This window comes from Dipodomys merriami, unplaced genomic scaffold (genome assembly GCF_024711535.1).
Source record: "Dipodomys merriami isolate MVZ:Mamm:240054 unplaced genomic scaffold, mDipMer1.0.p SCAF_767, whole genome shotgun sequence".
NCBI classification, from domain to species: domain Eukaryota; kingdom Metazoa; phylum Chordata; class Mammalia; order Rodentia; family Heteromyidae; genus Dipodomys; species Dipodomys merriami.
Window position 1 is genome coordinate 155,075 of NW_027206365.1, and position 17,893 is coordinate 172,967.

The 17,893-nt window shown below is 50.3% G+C and overlaps 3 protein-coding genes across 7 annotated transcripts in view; 2 read left to right on the plus strand and 1 right to left on the minus strand.

Moving 5' to 3' along the window:
* LOC138818481 (transcriptional regulator QRICH1) overlaps positions 1–9,511 on the plus strand; it is a 33,247-nt gene extending 23,736 nt beyond the window's left edge. For all 4 annotated transcript variants that reach the window (XM_070009392.1, XM_070009390.1, XM_070009393.1 and 1 more), the window contains 7 exons: positions 1,536–1,713; positions 2,248–2,402; positions 3,214–3,328; positions 5,126–5,234; positions 5,822–5,973; positions 6,262–6,352; positions 8,551–9,511. In XM_070009392.1, the coding sequence (XP_069865493.1) occupies positions 1,536–1,713; positions 2,248–2,402; positions 3,214–3,328; positions 5,126–5,234; positions 5,822–5,973; positions 6,262–6,352; positions 8,551–8,743 (993 nt within the window). In that variant the 3' untranslated portion in view covers positions 8,744–9,511. The remainder of the gene's footprint in view (positions 1–1,535; positions 1,714–2,247; positions 2,403–3,213; positions 3,329–5,125; positions 5,235–5,821; positions 5,974–6,261; positions 6,353–8,550) is intronic.
* Positions 9,512–9,799: 288 nt separating this feature from the next.
* LOC138818500 (inosine-5'-monophosphate dehydrogenase 2) lies at positions 9,800–14,937 on the plus strand. 2 transcript variants are annotated; one of them, XM_070009423.1, is made up of 15 exons: positions 9,800–9,977; positions 10,386–10,434; positions 10,654–10,755; positions 10,888–10,962; positions 11,279–11,485; positions 11,867–11,954; positions 12,226–12,425; positions 12,733–12,823; positions 12,915–13,010; positions 13,232–13,303; positions 13,971–14,114; positions 14,198–14,342; positions 14,453–14,596; positions 14,687–14,770; positions 14,861–14,937. In XM_070009423.1, exons 1-15 carry the CDS (start codon positions 9,880–9,882, stop codon positions 14,880–14,882), a joined length of 1,617 nt encoding a protein of 538 aa, XP_069865524.1. In that variant the 5' UTR covers positions 9,800–9,879; the 3' UTR covers positions 14,883–14,937. The 2 variants fall into 2 exon arrangements, with proteins under 2 accessions (XP_069865524.1, XP_069865525.1); XM_070009424.1 differs by lacking the exon at positions 13,232–13,303.
* A 1,033-nt stretch (positions 14,938–15,970) lies between these two features.
* Positions 15,971–17,041, minus strand: LOC138818495 (NADH dehydrogenase [ubiquinone] 1 alpha subcomplex assembly factor 3-like). Its single transcript, XM_070009418.1, has 5 exons — positions 16,925–17,041; positions 16,643–16,835; positions 16,466–16,532; positions 16,274–16,374; positions 15,971–16,195 (listed from the first exon to the last, which is right to left on the minus strand). The coding sequence occupies exons 1-5, from the start codon at positions 17,011–17,013 to the stop codon at positions 16,079–16,081; spliced, it is 567 nt and encodes a 188-aa protein (XP_069865519.1). The 5' UTR covers positions 17,014–17,041; the 3' UTR covers positions 15,971–16,078.
* Positions 17,042–17,893: the final 852 nt, after the last annotated feature.

Sequence of the window (17,893 nt, forward strand, 5' to 3'; positions counted from 1 at the left end):
TCCAGGATCAGTGCAAGAAAAACACAACAAAATATAATACTTAATTTTTTATAGTGAGAAAATTGAAGTGCAGATAAGTTTAAGAATCACTGCTATGGTCATTTGGCACCAAAAATGTGGATTTGTAGACTTAACTCCTAACCTAACTTGAGAGCTTGTTAGACATATGGAATCCCAGGTCTAGCTCCATGCTCCATACCTTTTCAACCAGTGTGTGCATTTCAATAAAATCCTCAACTCAAGCTGCTATTGGTCATGCTTGTAATCCTAGTTACTGAGAAAGCTGAGTTCTAAGGGTTGCAGTTTGATGCCAACCCGGGAGACAAACTCAAAAGACTTTTTTTTTTTTTTGGTCAGTCGTTGGGCTTGAACCTCTGGGCTTGGGCGCTGTCCCTCAGCTCTTCAGCTCAAGGCAGTCGCTCTACCCCTTGAGCCACAGGGTCACTTCCGGTTTTCTAGTGGTTTATTGGAGATAAGAGTCTCACCGACTTTCCTGCCTGGGCTGGCTTTGAATCATGATCCTTAGATCTCAGCCTCCTGAGTAGCTAGGATTACAGGCGTGAGTCACAGCACCTGGCTCAAAAGACTCTTATTTCCAATTAAACACCAAGAAGCTGGAGGTTTGGCTCAAGTGGTAGAACACCAGCCTTGAGAAAAAAAATTAAACAGCTGGGCACCAGTGGCTCACGAACGAACACACACACACACACACACACACACTCTCTCTCTCTCTCTCTCTCTCTCTCTCTCTTTCTCTCTCTTTCTCTCTCTCTCTCTCTCTCTCTCTCTCCCTCTCTCTCTCCCTAGTTGATTTATTTGCAAGTCTGGGAAGCGGTGCATTCAGCCAGTAGTTTCAGAGGTTTAAAGAGACTGATAACTGATCTCTACCCTAGTGAGAGATTTCAGGGCAAACCTCCATATTGGTGTTCTTAAATAAGGGTCAAATTGCAGGCAGGGCTCAGCACTAGCTGAGTTTATAGCACTAGCTACCTTTGCTGTCCCTACAGTAAAAGTAGAATTCCAAAACCTCTTGAAAGTAGAATAGCAAGAAGAGATTGTGTTTGTGTGTGTGTTGTTTTAAACTCAGGGCCTGGGGTCAGTCCCTGTGTTTTGTGCTCAAGGCTTATGCTCTACCACTTGAGCCAAAGCTCCCTGTCTGGCTTTTTGTTTTGTTAATTTCCTGCCAGCCTGGGCAGGAAAGTTGTAAGACTCCTCTCTCCAGTTAACCACCAAAAAGTGAGAAGTGTAGCTGAGCTCAAGTGGTAGAGTACTATCTATCCTTGAGCACAAAACACGGGGACAGCACCCAGGCCCTGAGTTCAAGTCCCAAGGCCTACACAGACTAGCATCAAACCATGAGCCTCAAATCTCAGCCTCCTGAGGAGCTAGGATTACAGGAGTGAGCCACAATCTCCTGGCTTCAAGAAGACATTTTTTAAAACTAAATGAACTGTAAGTAACATTCTTGTGGCAGTTGTGCCAAAGGATCTAATGCGGAACAGTATTGATACATTCTTATGGTTTCTCTCTCGTAGGCTCAAACTGTTCAGGTTGCTGAAGTCGAACCACAATCACAGCCACAGCCTTCCCCAGAGCTTCTGCTTCCAAATTCTTTGAAGCCAGAAGAAGGGCTTGAAGTATGGAAAAACTGGGCCCAAACCAAGAATGCTGAACTAGAGAAGGATGCTCAGAACAGATTGGCACCCATTGGGAGTGAGTGTTTGGGAAGTAGTGGTGGATGGTATGTGTCTAAAATATCGGTAACAAGAGAGGAAAGTCATTTCCCCGGTGCTGAGAAATACAGAAATACACTTTGTGTAATCTGTTGTACTACTTTCTAGTGTTCACCTAGGAGACCAGGGAAGACTGACTTCCGGGAAGAAATAGGAATCAATAGTGTGTTTATGGCCTTTCTTTCCTAGCTCATAACTTGCTCATGTTACAACGAGGTTTCTCTTTGATTACAAAGGGGTTTCTGTTTGATTGGTTGTTTTTTTGCTTCTAGGCCCCAGTACTAACTTTTACGATATATAGGCAAGATGGGTTATAGAAATGAAACACATGCAGTAGGATAGATGATCACTGCCTTAGTAGGCCAGTACTGATCACAGATAGAAGTGGCCACTTCTATTCCAGCACCATGATGGATAATATCTGCTCTGAGGCCTCCTTTCAGGAATATGAACAAATCAGTACACAGACAGTTGCAGTCAGGACCATCATTCACCCTTGGGACTTGTGTCATAGGGCGCCAGTTGCTGCGGTTCCAGGAAGATCTCATCTCCTCTGCTGTGGCTGAGTTGAATTATGGGCTCTGTCTAATGACACGGGAAGCTCGAAATGGAGAAGGTGAACCTTATGACCCAGATGTACTCTACTATATTTTCCTGTGTATTCAGAAGGTAGGAAACAGATCCTCACAGGAACAGCTTCGGAGCTGGGCTCCCATTGGGTGTTTGCTGGCTAGTCAAGTTAGGAAAATGACAAGAGGCAGCCCTCTTTGAACTATATATTGAATTTTAAAGTAAATTTTATTTTCTTTTAATTGCAAATATCTATGCCCTTCAGGAAACAGGCAAACATCTTTCTTTTATTTTCCTTCCTTTCTTACCTTTCCTTCCCCTCCTCTTTCTTTCTCTTTTCTTTCTCTTTTTCTTTTTCCTCTCTCTCTCTCTCTTGTTCTTTTTCTTGTTCCCTCCCTCCCTTCCTACCTTTTTTTCTGTCTTTTTTTCCTCTCCCTTCCTTGCCCCTCCATCCCTCCCTCCCTCCCATTATCCCTTCCTTCCTTTCTTCCATCCCTCCCTCCCTCCCCCAACCCAGGAACCATGTGAGGTACTCTACATGCTGTCTCTTGCTCTTTTCTGTCCTAGAAGACAAATACAGTAGTGTTCATTTACAGACAAGGAAACTGAGCCACCAGTGTTTTAAAGACTTGGGTATGCATGTGTTACAGAATACCCTAGTAAAAGGCTAACCTGAGACCCCATTCGTGATTTTGGCTGTCACATGATGATGCCTTGCGAAGCTTGAGGAAATAGCCTTAGCGCTCAACAATGTTGTAGGAATCAGTGACTTGAAATGCCATGTACCTGGTACCTTACTTTGTTGAGGGGAGAATAGGTAGGACTAGGTGCTTGTGGGAAGATGTTTATTTCTCCTCTAAGCCTTACTCAAGAGTCTTAACGATAACTTTGGTGAATTGTTTTTCCTTAGTATCTTTTTGAAAATGGAAGGGTAGATGACATCTTCTCTGATCTTTATTATGTTCGATTCACGGAGTGGCTACACGAGGTTCTGAAGGATGTTCAACCCCGTGTCACACCACTTGGTAAGAGTCCCAGTGACATTTGGATTCTTTTCTACTTAGATTTTGGTTGGTTGGTTGGTTGGCTGGCTGGCTGGCTGGTTGGTTGTGGGTCGGTTGTGGGTCGTGGGGCTTGAATCCTGGGCCTAGGCACTCCTTAGATTTTTATTTTTATTTTTTTATTTTTTTGGTGTCTGGTCGTGGGGCCTGAGCGCTGTCCCTCAGTTCTTCAGCTCAAGGCTAGCGCTCTACCACTTGAGCCATAGTGCCACTTCCGGTTTTTTTTTTTTCTTCTGCTTATGTGGTGCTGAGGAATCGAACCCAGGGCCTCATGCATGCAAGGCAAGTGCTCTACCACTGAGCCACCTTCCCAGCCCCCCTTAGATTTTTAAACGGTGGACAGCTTCTGAAACTGTGATTATAATGTGTGGGTTCGCTTTATTTTTCATTTCATTTGTGTTTCTTTTTTTGTGGGCTTATTGTAATTTATGGGGTTAAGAAAAGAATAAAGTTCGGGAAAGCTAACCTGCCAGAGAGGAGGCAGGTGGGCAGAGTGAAACCATGTCCAAGTGTTAATGAAATTGCTCTAGGAGCTGACTTTCCCAGAGGAAGGCTGTCTAGTGCTTTCATTCTGTGTCTTGGGTTCTTCAAAGAATTAATCCAAGAACAGAAAAGGGCTTCCCGTTGCTGCTGTGCCACAAAATAGCTAATGCATGCACAAGGATAAAGCCAGAGTTGCCATAAAGAGATGTAAGTAACACTAAGTCACAAAATTGGCAGCTTTGGCAAGAATAGAAAAGAGAAGGAGAATTGAGCAGAATGTTCTCTTTCCTCCTTCCATGAAGTTTTACCTTCACTGAACCCCTGCCTGTTGGTCTGTCCCATAGCTCCAGGCCCATTAGTTCATTGAGTCTGTGAAAGGGACTCAGACCAAATAGTATTTTGGTGCAGTCTTGACTGCCCAAGGGCCTTGTTCAAACCATTGGCCTTGCCTCTGCTTATCTCTAGGTTTGCTGATAGAACTAGGGTTTTAAGTAACAGCTGTCCTGTTAGAAGAAACTTTGTCTCAAGAAGGACTTGCTAGCCGGGCGCTGGTGGCTCACGCCTGTAATCCTAGCTACTCAGGAGGCTGAGATCTGAGGATCGCAGTTCAAAGCCAGCCCGGGCAGGAGAGACCGTGAGACTCCTATCTCCAGTAAACCACCAGAAAACCGGAAGTGGCGCTGTAGCTCAAGTGGTAGAGCGCTCGCCTTGAGCTGAAGAGCTGAGGGACAGCGCCCAGGCCCAGAGTTCAAGCAGCCCCACGACCGACCAAAAAAAAAAGGACTTGCTTTCCAGAGTTGGTACACAGGAGAGAGCATTTAATAAATGTAAAGAGGCATACTACGTATACCATGTCTTTGGCTCTGGACATCCTGACAATTGGAAAGCTCTCTTGGAGTCAGTATGCATATTTAGACTTTGGTTTCCAATGTTATGTATTTCATTGTTCCTGAGGGGAGGCCTTTGCCCTGTGTTAGCCTTGGATCAGGACAAAAGTTTGTCAGGAAACAGCAGTCATTTAAGGCATTTGGTTCTCAAAGTGTAGTTCCCTAGAGTAAGCAGTGATAATGGTGTATCACCTTGAACTTCTTAGATGTAACTGCTCATTTTCAGATTCCAGCCCAGGAACTTGGGCTGAGGCCTGGCGTCTGTGTTTTCCACCAGCTTTCCAAATTATTTTGCCACACCCCAGGGAGACTTCTGTGATAGAACTTGGGCTTCTCAGGCCTCACCCCCTGGGACTCCCCAGTTGTTGTAGCAGTGCTTTATTCCTCCTAGGGTATGTTCTGCCCAGCCACGTGACTGAAGAGATGCTGTGGGAGTGTAAACAACTTGGGGCACACTCCCCTTCCACCCTGCTGACCACTCTGATGTTCTTTAATACCAAGTAAGTGTTCTAGAAGCACCACGCTTAGCCACTGCTAGTGTCTGCCCGGTGAAGATGAAAATTCAAGAAGGGCTTCTGAGTTCTTCTGACACATATTTGAGAACCTTTGAGCCCCACTTGGGCCTATTTTGTGTGTTACCCAGATCCTTGCCATCCATCTTCTTTTAGCTTTTATTATTTTTTGAAAATTTTTGTGCTGGTCCTTGGTCTTGAACCTCAGGGCTTGGGTACTGCCTCTGAGCTTTTTTTGCTTCTCAAAAGTAGTGCTCTACCACTTGAACCACAGCTGTACTTCCAGATTTTTGCTAATTGGAGATAAGAATAGCATAGATTTTCCTACCCAGGCTGGCTTCAAACCATGATCCTCTGATCTCAGCCTCCTGAGTAGCTAGGATTAAAGGTGTGAGCCACTAGTTCCTGGGCCCCCTCCACCTAGACGTGGATCTTTGTCTGGACAGTGCTTGGATATAGGCCTGCCCAGATCCTGGGAATGTAGGAGTGGCTCCTCTGAGACGTAATGGGTAGAGGGCCAGTCCTTTTACCCTCCTGGCACCCCTCCCTCTCCCTTGCTTTCACTTGTGGTCCAGGTACTTCCTGTTGAAAACAGTGGACCAGCACATGAAGCTGGCTTTCTCGAAGGTCTTGCGACAGACAAAGAAGAACCCCTCTAATCCCAAGGATAAAAGCACGAGCATCCGGTACCTGAAGGCCCTTGGGATACACCAGACTGGCCAGAAAGGTAGGGGAAGGAAGCAGGGATGGAAGCCAGCGGTGTGTGAAGTTTGGGGTTTGTTGGATAGAAATTCTCCACTCCCTTCTCCCCCGCCCCAAACTTTAAACTTCTTTCCTAGAAACTGGGAAACCTCAGAGAAGATAGCCTCTTCTTAGTCACTTCATCCTTCCTTCCTTCCTTGCCACCAAGAATTTCCTACTTGGGGTGGCTAAATGCCAAAGGTTCCTGATCTGGGCCTGAGCTAAGACCTGGTGCCAGGTCTGTGGTGTATGTGTGTGGGGGCTTGTTTTGTAGTTACAGATGACATGTATGCTGAGCAGACAGAGAATCCAGAGAATCCACTGAGGTGTCCCATCAAGCTCTACGATTTCTACCTCTTCAAATGGTGAGGAAGATAAATGGCATTGACGAAACACGCGTGTATGTTTGTGTGCATGCTTCCTTGAGTGCATATACATTCTCTAGTCCCAATGAGACTACAATTGCCCTTAAAAGTCTAAATATAGAAGCAACTTTACTGGTGTTTCCGAAATGTGTGATACGCCATGCATTGTGATCTAAAAGGAGGTCCCTGAAACCTGCTGGTTCATCTTTCATGGACAAGGAATAAAGATGCAGAGACCACTTTGACTCACATCCTGTATCATGCTGGCCCTGACCTCCTGTCAGTGCCACCCTCAACCAGGTTGAGGTATACCCATCAGCTTTTGCTTGCTTTTGCGCCTGCAGGTTAGCATGGCATCTTCACAGCAGTGCCAGGAGGATCTTTTCTTGGTTGCAAAATCCTCCTTTACAAAGTAATCCTTACATGATAGCCAAGGCTGCCTTCTCCCCTTGTTAGCCTCCTATCTGTGCTGCTCTCTAGCCATACCCTGGCTTCCATTTAAGGACATCATCTTACTCTTCTGAAATTAACACTAGTCTTATGATTAAGCATTTCTAGATTCCCTACCCTTTTTTTTTTTTTTTTTTTTTTTTGGTTGTGAGGCTTGAACTCTGGCCTTGTCTCTCAGATCTTCAGCTCAAGGCGAGCACTCTACTGCTTGAGCCACAGCACCACTTCCTGTTTTCTAGTGGTTTAATGGAGATAAGAGTCTCACAGACTTTCCTGCCCGGGCTGGCTTTGAACCACGATCCTCAGATCTCAGCCTCCTGAATAACTAGGATTACAGGCGTGAGCCACTGGTGCCCGGCGATTCCCTACCTTTTCTAAACTCTGCAGCACTTAATCATCATTTTGCTGTTTGTTTGTTTGTTTAACTAATTACTTGTCTGTCTTCCCTCTTAATTTGTATGCTTCTTGAGATAAAAGTACTTACTGTTCCTGTTCATTTCTGTAACATCCACTAGTAGAGACTTAGCATATAGTAGCCCTTCAATATGTTTTGAATGGATCCATCAAATGATGAGTCTGCTAAGTACTTAATAGAGGTATAGCACCATATAGTAGAAGGCAGTCAGCTTAGATAAAGACTTCAGTACCAGGATCAGTATTAAAAGTATAGAAAACAGCTGGGCGAAGATGGCTGTAATCCTAGCTACTCTGGAGGCTGAGACCTGAGGATAGTGATTCAAAGCCAGCCCGGGTAAGAAAGTTCATGAAATTCTTATCTCCAATTAACCATCAGAAAATTGGAAGTCGAGCTGTGGCTCAAAGTGGTAGAGCACTAGCCTTGAGAGGGGTTGGGGGGGACACTTAGGGACAGGGCCCAGGCCCTGAGTACAAGCCCCATGACTAGACAAAAAAAGACTAGAGAAAATTAGCTGGGTGCTGGTGGCTCACACCTGTAATCCTATCAATTCAGGAGGCTGAGATCTAAGGATAATGGTTATAAGCCAGTCTTGGCAGGAAAGTTCTTGAGATTCTTATCTCCAGTTAAACTACTAAAAAGCCAGAAGTGGATCTGTGGCTCAAGTAGTAGAGTACTAGCCTTGAACAAAAAAGCTCAGGCCTTGAGTTCAAGTCCCACAACCTGCACAAAAACTTCAAGAGAGAGAGAAAGAGAGACTATAATATGAGCAAACACGTTGATTTTCTGATCATTGTCTCCAAGCCAGGCACTAGTGGCTCAGTGTTGTAATCCTAGCTACTCAGGAGGTGGAGATTTGAGGTTTACCAGCCCAGGCAGGAAAGCCAGTGAGACTCTTTTATCTCCAATTGACCACCAAAAAGCTGGAGGTGGAGCTATGGCTCATGTGGTAGAGCACTAGCCTTGAGTTTAAATGCTCAGGGACAGTGCCCAGGCCCCGAGTTCAAGCCCTCACACACACACACTCACACGCTGCAAGTGGGTATAGACACCTGTTTGTCAAACCCATGGGTTCCCTAGGCAAGTGCAATTTAGGGATTGATCACAGCTGTGAAGGAGGGGCAGAAAGAACTTGTTACTGCCCTTTACAGAAGCTCCAATAGCTATCCTGGAGGAGTTACATGGTGGCTGCATAGAATTCTATAACTATGCTACCACACCTTCCAAGTTGGTGCTTTACCAACCTTTGCAGATTGAATCTGTCTGGGAAGTCCCCGCTGGGAGGGCTGACATTATAATGTTGTCATCCAGCTTTTACTGACATATTCTTCAGCCCTCAGAGTGTGAAAGGCCGGAATGACACCTTTTACCTGACACCCGAGCCAGTGGTGGCCCCCAACAGCCCAATCTGGTACTCAGTCCAGCCTATCAGCAGAGAACAGATGGGACAAATGCTGACCCGGATCCTGGTGATACGAGAAATTCAGGAGGCCATTGCAGTGGCCAATGCAAGCACCATGCACTGAGATGCTTCCGTGGTGGTCCAAGGAAAAAAACAGCCAGGAAAAAATGGACAGACTTTTACACTAAAGAAGAGGCCTCCATTTTTTCTTTTTTTTTTTCTTTTTTACTCGTGTAGTTACAAAGCTTTTCAGGCTACTTCTGTTAAAAATGTAAAAGAACACTTTGCCCCCTTTGCATCTTCATAGATCTACAACAGACTCCAGCTCATGGGGGCTCCTGGGTTTCCTGAGAGCCAGATGTCCTACAAAGTTGCTGGTTGACATTTTTTTTTTCTTCCCCGCTGCGGCTTGGGGAAAGGGCTTGGACTGTCTAGGAGAAATGTGGCCCCTTCCCCTTCCTCAAGAAAGATGGAATTAATGATGGATCGACCCTCCAGGGAATCTCCTCAGCTGGCTTTCAATCTGGACTGGCCGACTTCACTGACCACAGAGGAGCCCGGTTCTTCCCTTCACGCTCAGACATAAATTCAGCCTCCTACTGGAAGAAAATGAGGGGAACTTCAATTATGATTTATTAAAGACAATTTCTATGACACCCCCCTTTATGACAAGTGACATTTTAGATGTTAAAACAAAAAGTAAAAATTTTACCATGCCTTTTTTTTTTTTTTTTTTTTTTCCTGGCCGAACTTGAGGCCTTAAACCTGAGGCTCCTGTGCCTGGTGGGATTCTTGTAACATACACTTGTGTATCATATAAAGATACCACTCTGTTTCTCTTATGTATTCTTACTCTAGTTGTTTATTAAGAATGACAAGCACGTCTTTTCAACACGCTAGTGAACAGTGCGTCTTTATTTGGGGAGGAATCGGGAGGGGGGACAGTGGAAAACAAAAGCCACGCTGCTGAATCCCGCAGCTCCTCAGGGGCGGGGCTTGGGGTGGGTGGGAGGGACGGGAAACAGCCCGAGTTGCCCCTGGTTACGGCCGGGCGGATGAGGAGAGCATGCGCGGGCTTTTCAGCCAACGCTTCCCTCAGCCGCGGCACGTTATTGGCTCCGCCCGTGCGCCGTGCGCCTTGACGTCAGCGGCGCGCGCGGCGCAGTGACGAAATCCTCTGGTTTATATTGGCGCGGCCCAGACCGCTGAGGCCTCTGCGGCGCGGTCCTCGGAGACACGCGGTGGCGGTCCGCGGTAGCCATGGCGGACTACCTGATCAGCGGCGGCACGTCATACGTGCCCGACGACGGACTCACGGCACAGCAGCTCTTCAACTGCGGGGATGGACTCACCTACAAGTGCGGACCTTCGGGGATTCACCTGGGCAGCGAGAGGGAGCGGCACGTTGGGCAGGGAGAACGGACCGGGCTTCAAAGCAGCCTGCGTGGGGGCCAGGATCTGGGACTTAGCTGTCTCCTTGGCTCGTTTTGATCCTTCTTGAGCAGGCTTGGGTCTTGGGGGAGCCATTTCGACAATACTTGGGGTTTCAGGGCTTGTCAGGGTGCCAGGCAGACGGATGACAGCTCAGTGGGAAGAAAGCCCCTTGTCTTAATTCACACCCCGTGGTCCGTCTTGCTGGTGACACACAGGCCATGAACGCCTCTCCCTGCTCTGATGCCTTATGGGATGATAGATGGATTTAGAGTTCCTCGGTAACAGAAGCCTGAGAGTCATACTCCCAATTCGTTCCCCTCCCTCCCCTACAGCGATTTTCTCATTCTTCCTGGATATATCGACTTCACCGCAGACCAAGTGGTGAGTATAATAAGAAGGTCACATCAAGATGTGACCCGCTTTTGGCTACTGCACCGGGTTGCACTTGTGGGTGGTCGCCTATGGATTATGGATTATTTCTGACCAGCATGCCAGCCCTACAGAGACTGTGTTTTGGGAGTACATGGGAGGAACAAGGAAGAAGTATTTCTGGCCCCTTCGCCCACCCCACCCCCATCCGTGAGCCTTTCTCTTCCTCAGGACCTGACTTCTGCCCTTACCAAGAAGATTACATTGAAGACTCCACTGGTTTCCTCACCCATGGACACAGTTACAGAGGCCGGGATGGCCATTGCCATGGCGGTGAGCCCAACGGGATGTGGGAAGACAAGGCAGGAGTTCCATATGGCTTCCTCTTAGACGGGCAGTTGTGAGCTTTGCTGATTGGTCTCATTGTCATTTAATTTCGTCTTCTGTCTGTTCGTGCTATAATAGCTTACTGGCGGTATTGGTTTCATCCACCACAACTGTACACCAGAATTCCAGGCCAATGAAGTTCGGAAAGTGAAGGTCAGAAGGGAAAGGATCATGACCAAGAGCTCCTTTGAAATTGTGCTGAATTGGGGCTGGGGGCCGGAGGCTGGCGGGGGAAGGGGGGGATTATTATTTCTTCCTTAAGGAAACGGGTCTGAAACCCTTTTCCTTAAGCTAGCAGAAGAACACCCAGGGTTACAGTATTTCTAGCCCACCCTTACTTGTCCTATGTTAGTTTGATTTGGTCTCATGACACTGACATAGACAGTTTGGCAAAGACGCCACACTTTAGACCAAACATTTCACAAAAGTAGTGTAGAGATGCAATGTCCTTTCTCACCATACCTTCCAGAAATATGAGCAGGGATTCATCACAGACCCTGTGGTCCTCAGCCCTAAGGATCGTGTGCGGGATGTTTTTGAAGCCAAGGCCCGGCATGGCTTCTGTGGTATCCCCATCACAGATACAGGCCGGATGGGAAGTCGGTTGGTAGGCATCATTTCCTCGAGGGACATTGATTTTCTCAAGGAAGAGGAACATGACCGTCTTTTGGAAGAGGTAGGTGCCACTGATAAATGACATTGCCAAGTTCTTACAATCCACACAGAAGACAGGAGGCTTCTGTTACCTGTGTGACGTCACTGAGGACGTCTGTCTAGAAGAAACAAATGCCCAGCCACGTTTCTGACTGCTATATGGGGTTCATGCATCCTCTCTTTCCATAGTCCTCTTAACTGCCAGTACATGTGCTTTTATTCACACTTCGTTCTTAGTGCTCCCTTCTTTACTGTTTCAGTGATTGTAAGAACTAGGGGCCGGGAGGGATGGTGGTTTGGGTCCAGGTATGTCAACGTATTTGGAGTCCTCCCCCGAGGTGGGGCCTGATTCTGTGGGGAGGCCTAATTTGACTAGACCAACCTCCTGACTTCTCCCTCCTAGATCATGACAAAGAGGGAAGACTTGGTGGTGGCTCCCGCAGGTATCACATTGAAAGAGGCAAATGAAATTCTGCAGCGCAGCAAGAAAGGTGAGTCCTTGAGGGAGGAAGAGGCTTAGAAATAACACTTTGAATGATGGCACCAGTGGCTCATGCCTGTAATCCTAGCTACTCAGGAGGCTGCAAGCTGAGGATGGTGGTTCAAAGCCATTCTGGGCAGGAAAGTCTCTGAGAATCTTTTATTGAACCACCAGAAAAACTGAAATTGACACTGGTTCAAAATGGTGGAGAGCACTAGCTTTGATTGATACAGCTTAGGGATAGCGTCCAGGTCCTGATTCGTGTCTTGCTGTGGTTTCAGGGAAGTTACCCATTGTAAATGAAGATGATGAGCTGGTAGCCATCATTGCTCGAACAGACCTGAAGAAGAATCGCGATTACCCACTGGCCTCCAAAGATGCCAAGAAGCAGCTGCTGTGTGGAGCAGCCATTGGAACTCATGAAGATGACAAGTATAGGCTGGACTTGCTAGCTCAGGCTGGTGTGGATGTGGTAGTTTTGGTGAGCTACTACTGCTTTGTTTTGTTTTGGTTTGGGGTTTTTGTTGGTCATGGGGCCTGACCTCTGGGCCTGGGCGCTGTCCCTCATCTCTTCAGCTCAAGGCTAGTGCTCTACTACTTGAGCCACAGCACCACTTCTGGCTTTTTTCTGCTTATGTGGTGCTGAGGAATCAAACCCAGGACCTCATGCATGCAAGGCAAGCGCTCTACCACTGAGCCACCTTCCCAGCCTACTACTGCATTAGTAGAGTGGGACAGGGACAAATGCCCCATCAGTCTAATAGGGCCCTCCTTCCTTCCTGTCCCAGGACTCTTCCCAGGGAAATTCCATCTTCCAAATCAATATGATCAAGTACATCAAAGAGAAATACCCCAATCTCCAAGTCATCGGAGGCAACGGTAAGAAGAGCTTAGGCCCTGGTGGGATTGGGAGTGGACAGGAGGGTCACCTGGACCCCTCAAGTAAGCCATACCCTCTCCCTCACTATAGTGGTTACTGCTGCTCAGGCCAAGAACCTCATTGACGCCGGCGTGGATGCCCTTCGGGTCGGCATGGGAAGCGGTTCCATCTGCATCACTCAGGAAGGTAAGAGTAGGGGGGGGTTGGGGCCGAGCACTCTTCCGGAAGCGATAATGAGTCCTCCAACATGGGCAAATGTAGGGCCCAACAGGCCTTTTGGATGGGTGAACATGGCTGGAAGCAAGACAAGTTCTTGTCAACCCTCACCTACCACTTCCCCGCCTAGCCTGGCCTCCTTGCTCCTGCTCTGCTCCCTCTCTAAACTCTGGTCTGTTTGTTTTATTTAGTGGCTCCCAAGATCCCTCCAGACTTAAAGTCCCACAGTCCCAAATGCCCTTCTACTGTCACGGGCTGCTATAGTAAGTCCAGCCCGGCCCACTGGCCCGGCCCAGCTGCCCACTGCCCAGCTGCTTGGTTGACTGTAGCTGTAGCTCCCGGGGTTTGTGGTGCTCACGGGTGGGCAGGGCCAAGAGACGTTACAGACCATTGTTTTAGGGTAGCTTAAGATCACAGCTCCTTCCTGGGTGCACACACAGCAAGACCTCTTTCTGCAGGCAGTCCCTGGCTCTGCACACATACTCCACAGTAGGTATGGTTCCAGGAACCTTTCTGGAGCCTGCTTCTCCTTCCACATTTACCACGTGGCCGGATCTTGCCAGGGCTGCCCACGGTGCAGGGAGGAGGAGCTGGGCCTGACTTGGTACCTCCGGTTACTAACTTGCACGGTGACTCCGCCCCCCATCTGATAACCAGGTGGGCGGGGCTTCCCCAGCTGCTAAGACTTGCATGTGCCTGAGGCTGCCCTGGGCCCTGCACACATGCACGCGCACAAGCAGGGGTGAAGCCAGCAGAACCATGTCGTGTACTGTTCAAAGGCAGGTGGGTAGCAGCTGCCCCAGATCGATCGATCGATCTAGCCAAGATGCCGTCTTGGTGCAAGCGTAGCCAAGAGCTCCTGGAGTACTGGGTGTCTCCCCTTTCCTATCCTTGCCAACACTACCCACCTGTCTCTTGGTGTCTCAACAGTGTTGGCCTGTGGGCGGCCCCAAGCAACAGCTGTATACAAGGTTTCAGAGTACGCCCGGCGCTTTGGTGTTCCTGTCATTGCTGATGGAGGAATCCAAAATGTGGGCCATATTGCCAAAGCCTTGGCCCTTGGGGCCTCCACAGGTAAGGCCTGGCACTCAAAGCACCATGAAAACCCCTTCTCTGTACCATTCAAACTGTGCTCCAAATACATCGTCTGTTCACAGTGATGATGGGTTCCCTCCTGGCCGCCACCACGGAGGCCCCTGGAGAGTACTTCTTCTCTGATGGGATCCGGCTAAAGAAATACCGGGGCATGGGTTCCCTCGATGCCATGGACAAGCATCTCAGCAGCCAGAACCGATACTTCAGGTGAGTCAGGCTGAGAAATCAATGATCACCACCACCACCACCATCCCCTGCAACCTTGCATTTGAGACTACTCCTTGTGATCTCGCCCGTTTCTCTGCCCTTTTCTCCAGTGAAGCAGACAAAATCAAAGTGGCCCAGGGGGTGTCGGGGGCTGTGCAAGACAAAGGGTCCATCCACAAGTTTGTCCCTTACTTGATCGCTGGCATCCAGCACTCCTGCCAAGATATCGGTGCCAAGAGCTTGACTCAAGTCCGGTGAGCTTGCTTAGCTAAGCTGGGCCGTGGGTTAAAGAGGGGCTGCATTTCTCTAGAATGGTCACCTCTTGACATGTGTTCCTCCTTCAGAGCCATGATGTACTCTGGGGAACTTAAGTTCGAGAAGAGAACATCTTCAGCTCAGGTGGAAGGGGGAGTTCACAGCCTCCATTCGTAAGCAAATCCTGTCCCTGGGTGGGGAGCGTCTTCCTCATCACCCCTCCTTCCTCCTGCCCTGAATTCACAGGTGTTCTCTGTTTACAGGTATGAGAAACGGCTTTTCTGAAAAAGGATCCAGTATCTCCCCCCATCCCTGTTTTTCAATAAAAGTTTAAAAACAAGTGGTGATGTCTGATCTGTTAGCAGAAGCCTAGAGCTCTTCAGCCACCGCCACGCCCTAAGGCCTAGAGATTAAGGTGTTCTGTGGGCTAGTGCTTCGAGTCTATAATCCTAACATGCTGTTCTCAAATCTACTTTGCCTCCTGGGGAGGTCCTTGGAGAAAAACTTTTTCTGTCAATGTGTTGCTTAAAGTGGCCTAAGATGGGCCAAAGCCAGTGGCTCACGCCTGTCATCCTAGCTACTCAGGAGGCTGAGATCTGAGGATCATGGTTCAAAGCCAGCACTGGCAGAAAAGCCTGAGACTCCAATAAACCACCAGAAAACCGGAAGTGATGTTGTGGCTCAAGTGGTAGAGCGTTAGTTTTGAGCTGAAGGAAGTGCCCAGGCCCAAGTGGACTAAACATGAAAGAGGAACTGCTCTGTGATAGGGATTTTTGAAATGTGAGGGTTTTTACTTAACTGGTTTTTCCAAGATGGAATTAAGACACACCTTAGGAGACAAACCTCAAGAGTGCTCAAGAAATGGAGAGGGTGGATGTATTTTGAGCTTACTTGAGTATAGGTAATCAAGTTTCAGCTACCTTAAGGGAATACATCTTGTCCTATTCAAATTAGCCAATTATGAACCTGTGCTCAGCCAATCTGAGCAGAGGGGCGGGGCCTGCTGCATTAGGAATAATTAGGGAAGCAGCCTGCTGCTCTGTGCTTGCCATATTTTTGGCTGATGGTGCTGCATCCTCCTGCTAATTTTGCCTTGCTGAGACAATTCTCTATTTTCATGTCTTATGACTCCAGTGGTTCTTGGAAATTACAACATAGTCTTGGCATCCAAACAGCTTGGCTACATGAGACTACCTAGGTCACAACATACACTCTTCCTAACTTGAGAATGAGAATTGAAGGCCTCAGATCTGCAAAAGTGAACGGGGATATAAACTGCCTTCTGGAAAGTAATGAAACTGCCCCTTCGACTTGCATATCACCACCCTAAGCCCAGTGACCCAGCCACACACCCCATACAAACTAGAAGAGGCTTATGATTTTACAATCTCAAGTGTTATTAAAGTGCTGAGAATGAAAGGGTAATGAAATGAGAATGCCCTCTGCTCTCTGCTCTCCCAGACAGCGGCTCAGTTGCTGGATCATGCTGCACTTGGGCCCAGATGTGTGAGTGAACTGTGTCCAGGTGGAGGGATCAGAGCAGCTCCTGTCACTCGGCCTTCGTGACACAGGAAGTTAAAGGTGGCACAAGCATTGGGCTGAAATGAAAAGACAAACTGGTCATCCGTCAGCCTAGGGTTGAGCCAGAATGACCCACAAAGAACCTCCGAACCTACCGTGTCCTGCACTTCCACAGCGATGCCCCGTTTCCTCATCGCCTGGAGCACTTGGGGGTGCAGACGCTCAATCTTGTTTCCAGTGCCTACCACCACAATCTCTAGAAAAAGGAGGGGCAGCTAGTCAGTCTGTTGAGGGTATTAACGGGGCAGAAATGCCCTAAGTACCCCCTTCCCCAAGATCCCCTATACCTATCCTGGGCTCCAGCATCCAGAAGAGGGAGAAGCTGTCTTCAGTGATATCCTGGTGAGACCCCACCTGTATTGGGGGGGGAGATTCCTCTTTCAACTTGTCAATCAAATTAACACCCCCCCTTCTTTCCCCCTCCACCGTGTGCGCCTCGGGGCCAGTTCGACGGGGCGGCTCACGTTCCACTGCACCATCGAGTTGGGGAGCAGGGCGCAGGGCCCGAACACGCGGTTCCCGTTGATCACGAAGCCGCGGCTGTTGTAGCTGTCGATGTACATGGCGGGAGAGGCCTCGTGCTGCAGCAGGGAGATGCGCGTCCGCTGGTACATCTCGTCGTCCGCGGGGGAGAGCCGGTGCCCGCGCCGCGGGACCCTGGCGGGGGCGGGAGGCGGGGGTTAGAGAGCGGGCTCGAGGGGCCAGGAGGGGAGATCGGCCGTGGGGGGGGGGGGGGTCCGTCTCACCATGGCAGCTCCGCGCGCGGGCGGCACGACGCGGGGCGCGCCCGGGAGAGGCAGCGCCAGGCCGCAGCGGCGGCGGCGGCGGCGGCCATGGTCGGGGCCCTGGGCCTAGCCGGTCGCACCGCGGCCCGGGCCGCCTCCCGGCGTGGCCGCAGCGCCGCCCTGCGGCCCGGAGGGCGCCGCGCACGCTACTTCCCGCCGCGGCGGCGGCGGCGGCGTCCATGACAGCTGGGGCGCCCCCCTCCCCCCGGGGCGGCTCCGGTGTCCCGCGCACCTGTCGCTCTCCCCGCCCCCCCCCCCCCCGCGCCGGCCATCCCGGGGGACGGGAGGAGCCGGGGAGGGGCGGGGGGAGGACACCTGGCAGCGCGATCGCCCTGCAGGGCTCGGCCCGGCCCCCAGGCCCCGGCCTGGGCCCCTCCGCCGCGACGCGGGGCGCACGGGGCGGGGCCGCCGCGCACCTGTTCCCCTCCGCACACCTGGTCAAGGTGCGGGGGGGGGGGCGGGGGGCCCCCGAGCCTCCCGGACCCGCCTTTCCCCACCCCACCCCACCCACCGCCACACTGAATCCCCCGGATCTGGGGGGGAAGGGGAGGGGCCGGGCCCCGGGGGCGGGGCGGCGCGGCTCAGGTTTCCCCGGCGGGTCTGGGAAGGACGGCCCGCCCCTAACCGTCACTCGCGCGACCGTTGGCGGGCCCGGGAGGCGGGGGCGTGGCCGCGTCGGCGTCGCGCGCCTCGTGGGGGCGTGGCCGCGTGCGGATTGGTTCGGGCGGGCGCGAGGGGGCGTGGCCTAGCGGTTTCGCCTTAAAATGGCTCCAACTCTGCGGGCCAGCCCTAGAGCCAGCGGAAGGGCACGCCGGAAGAAGTGTTGACGGAGCTGTTCAATGGGGACGGGCCTGGGCCGGACCGGACCGGACCGGAGCCGAGTCGGACGTGCCACCCACACCTACGACCCCGGCGCCCGGAGCCAGCAGC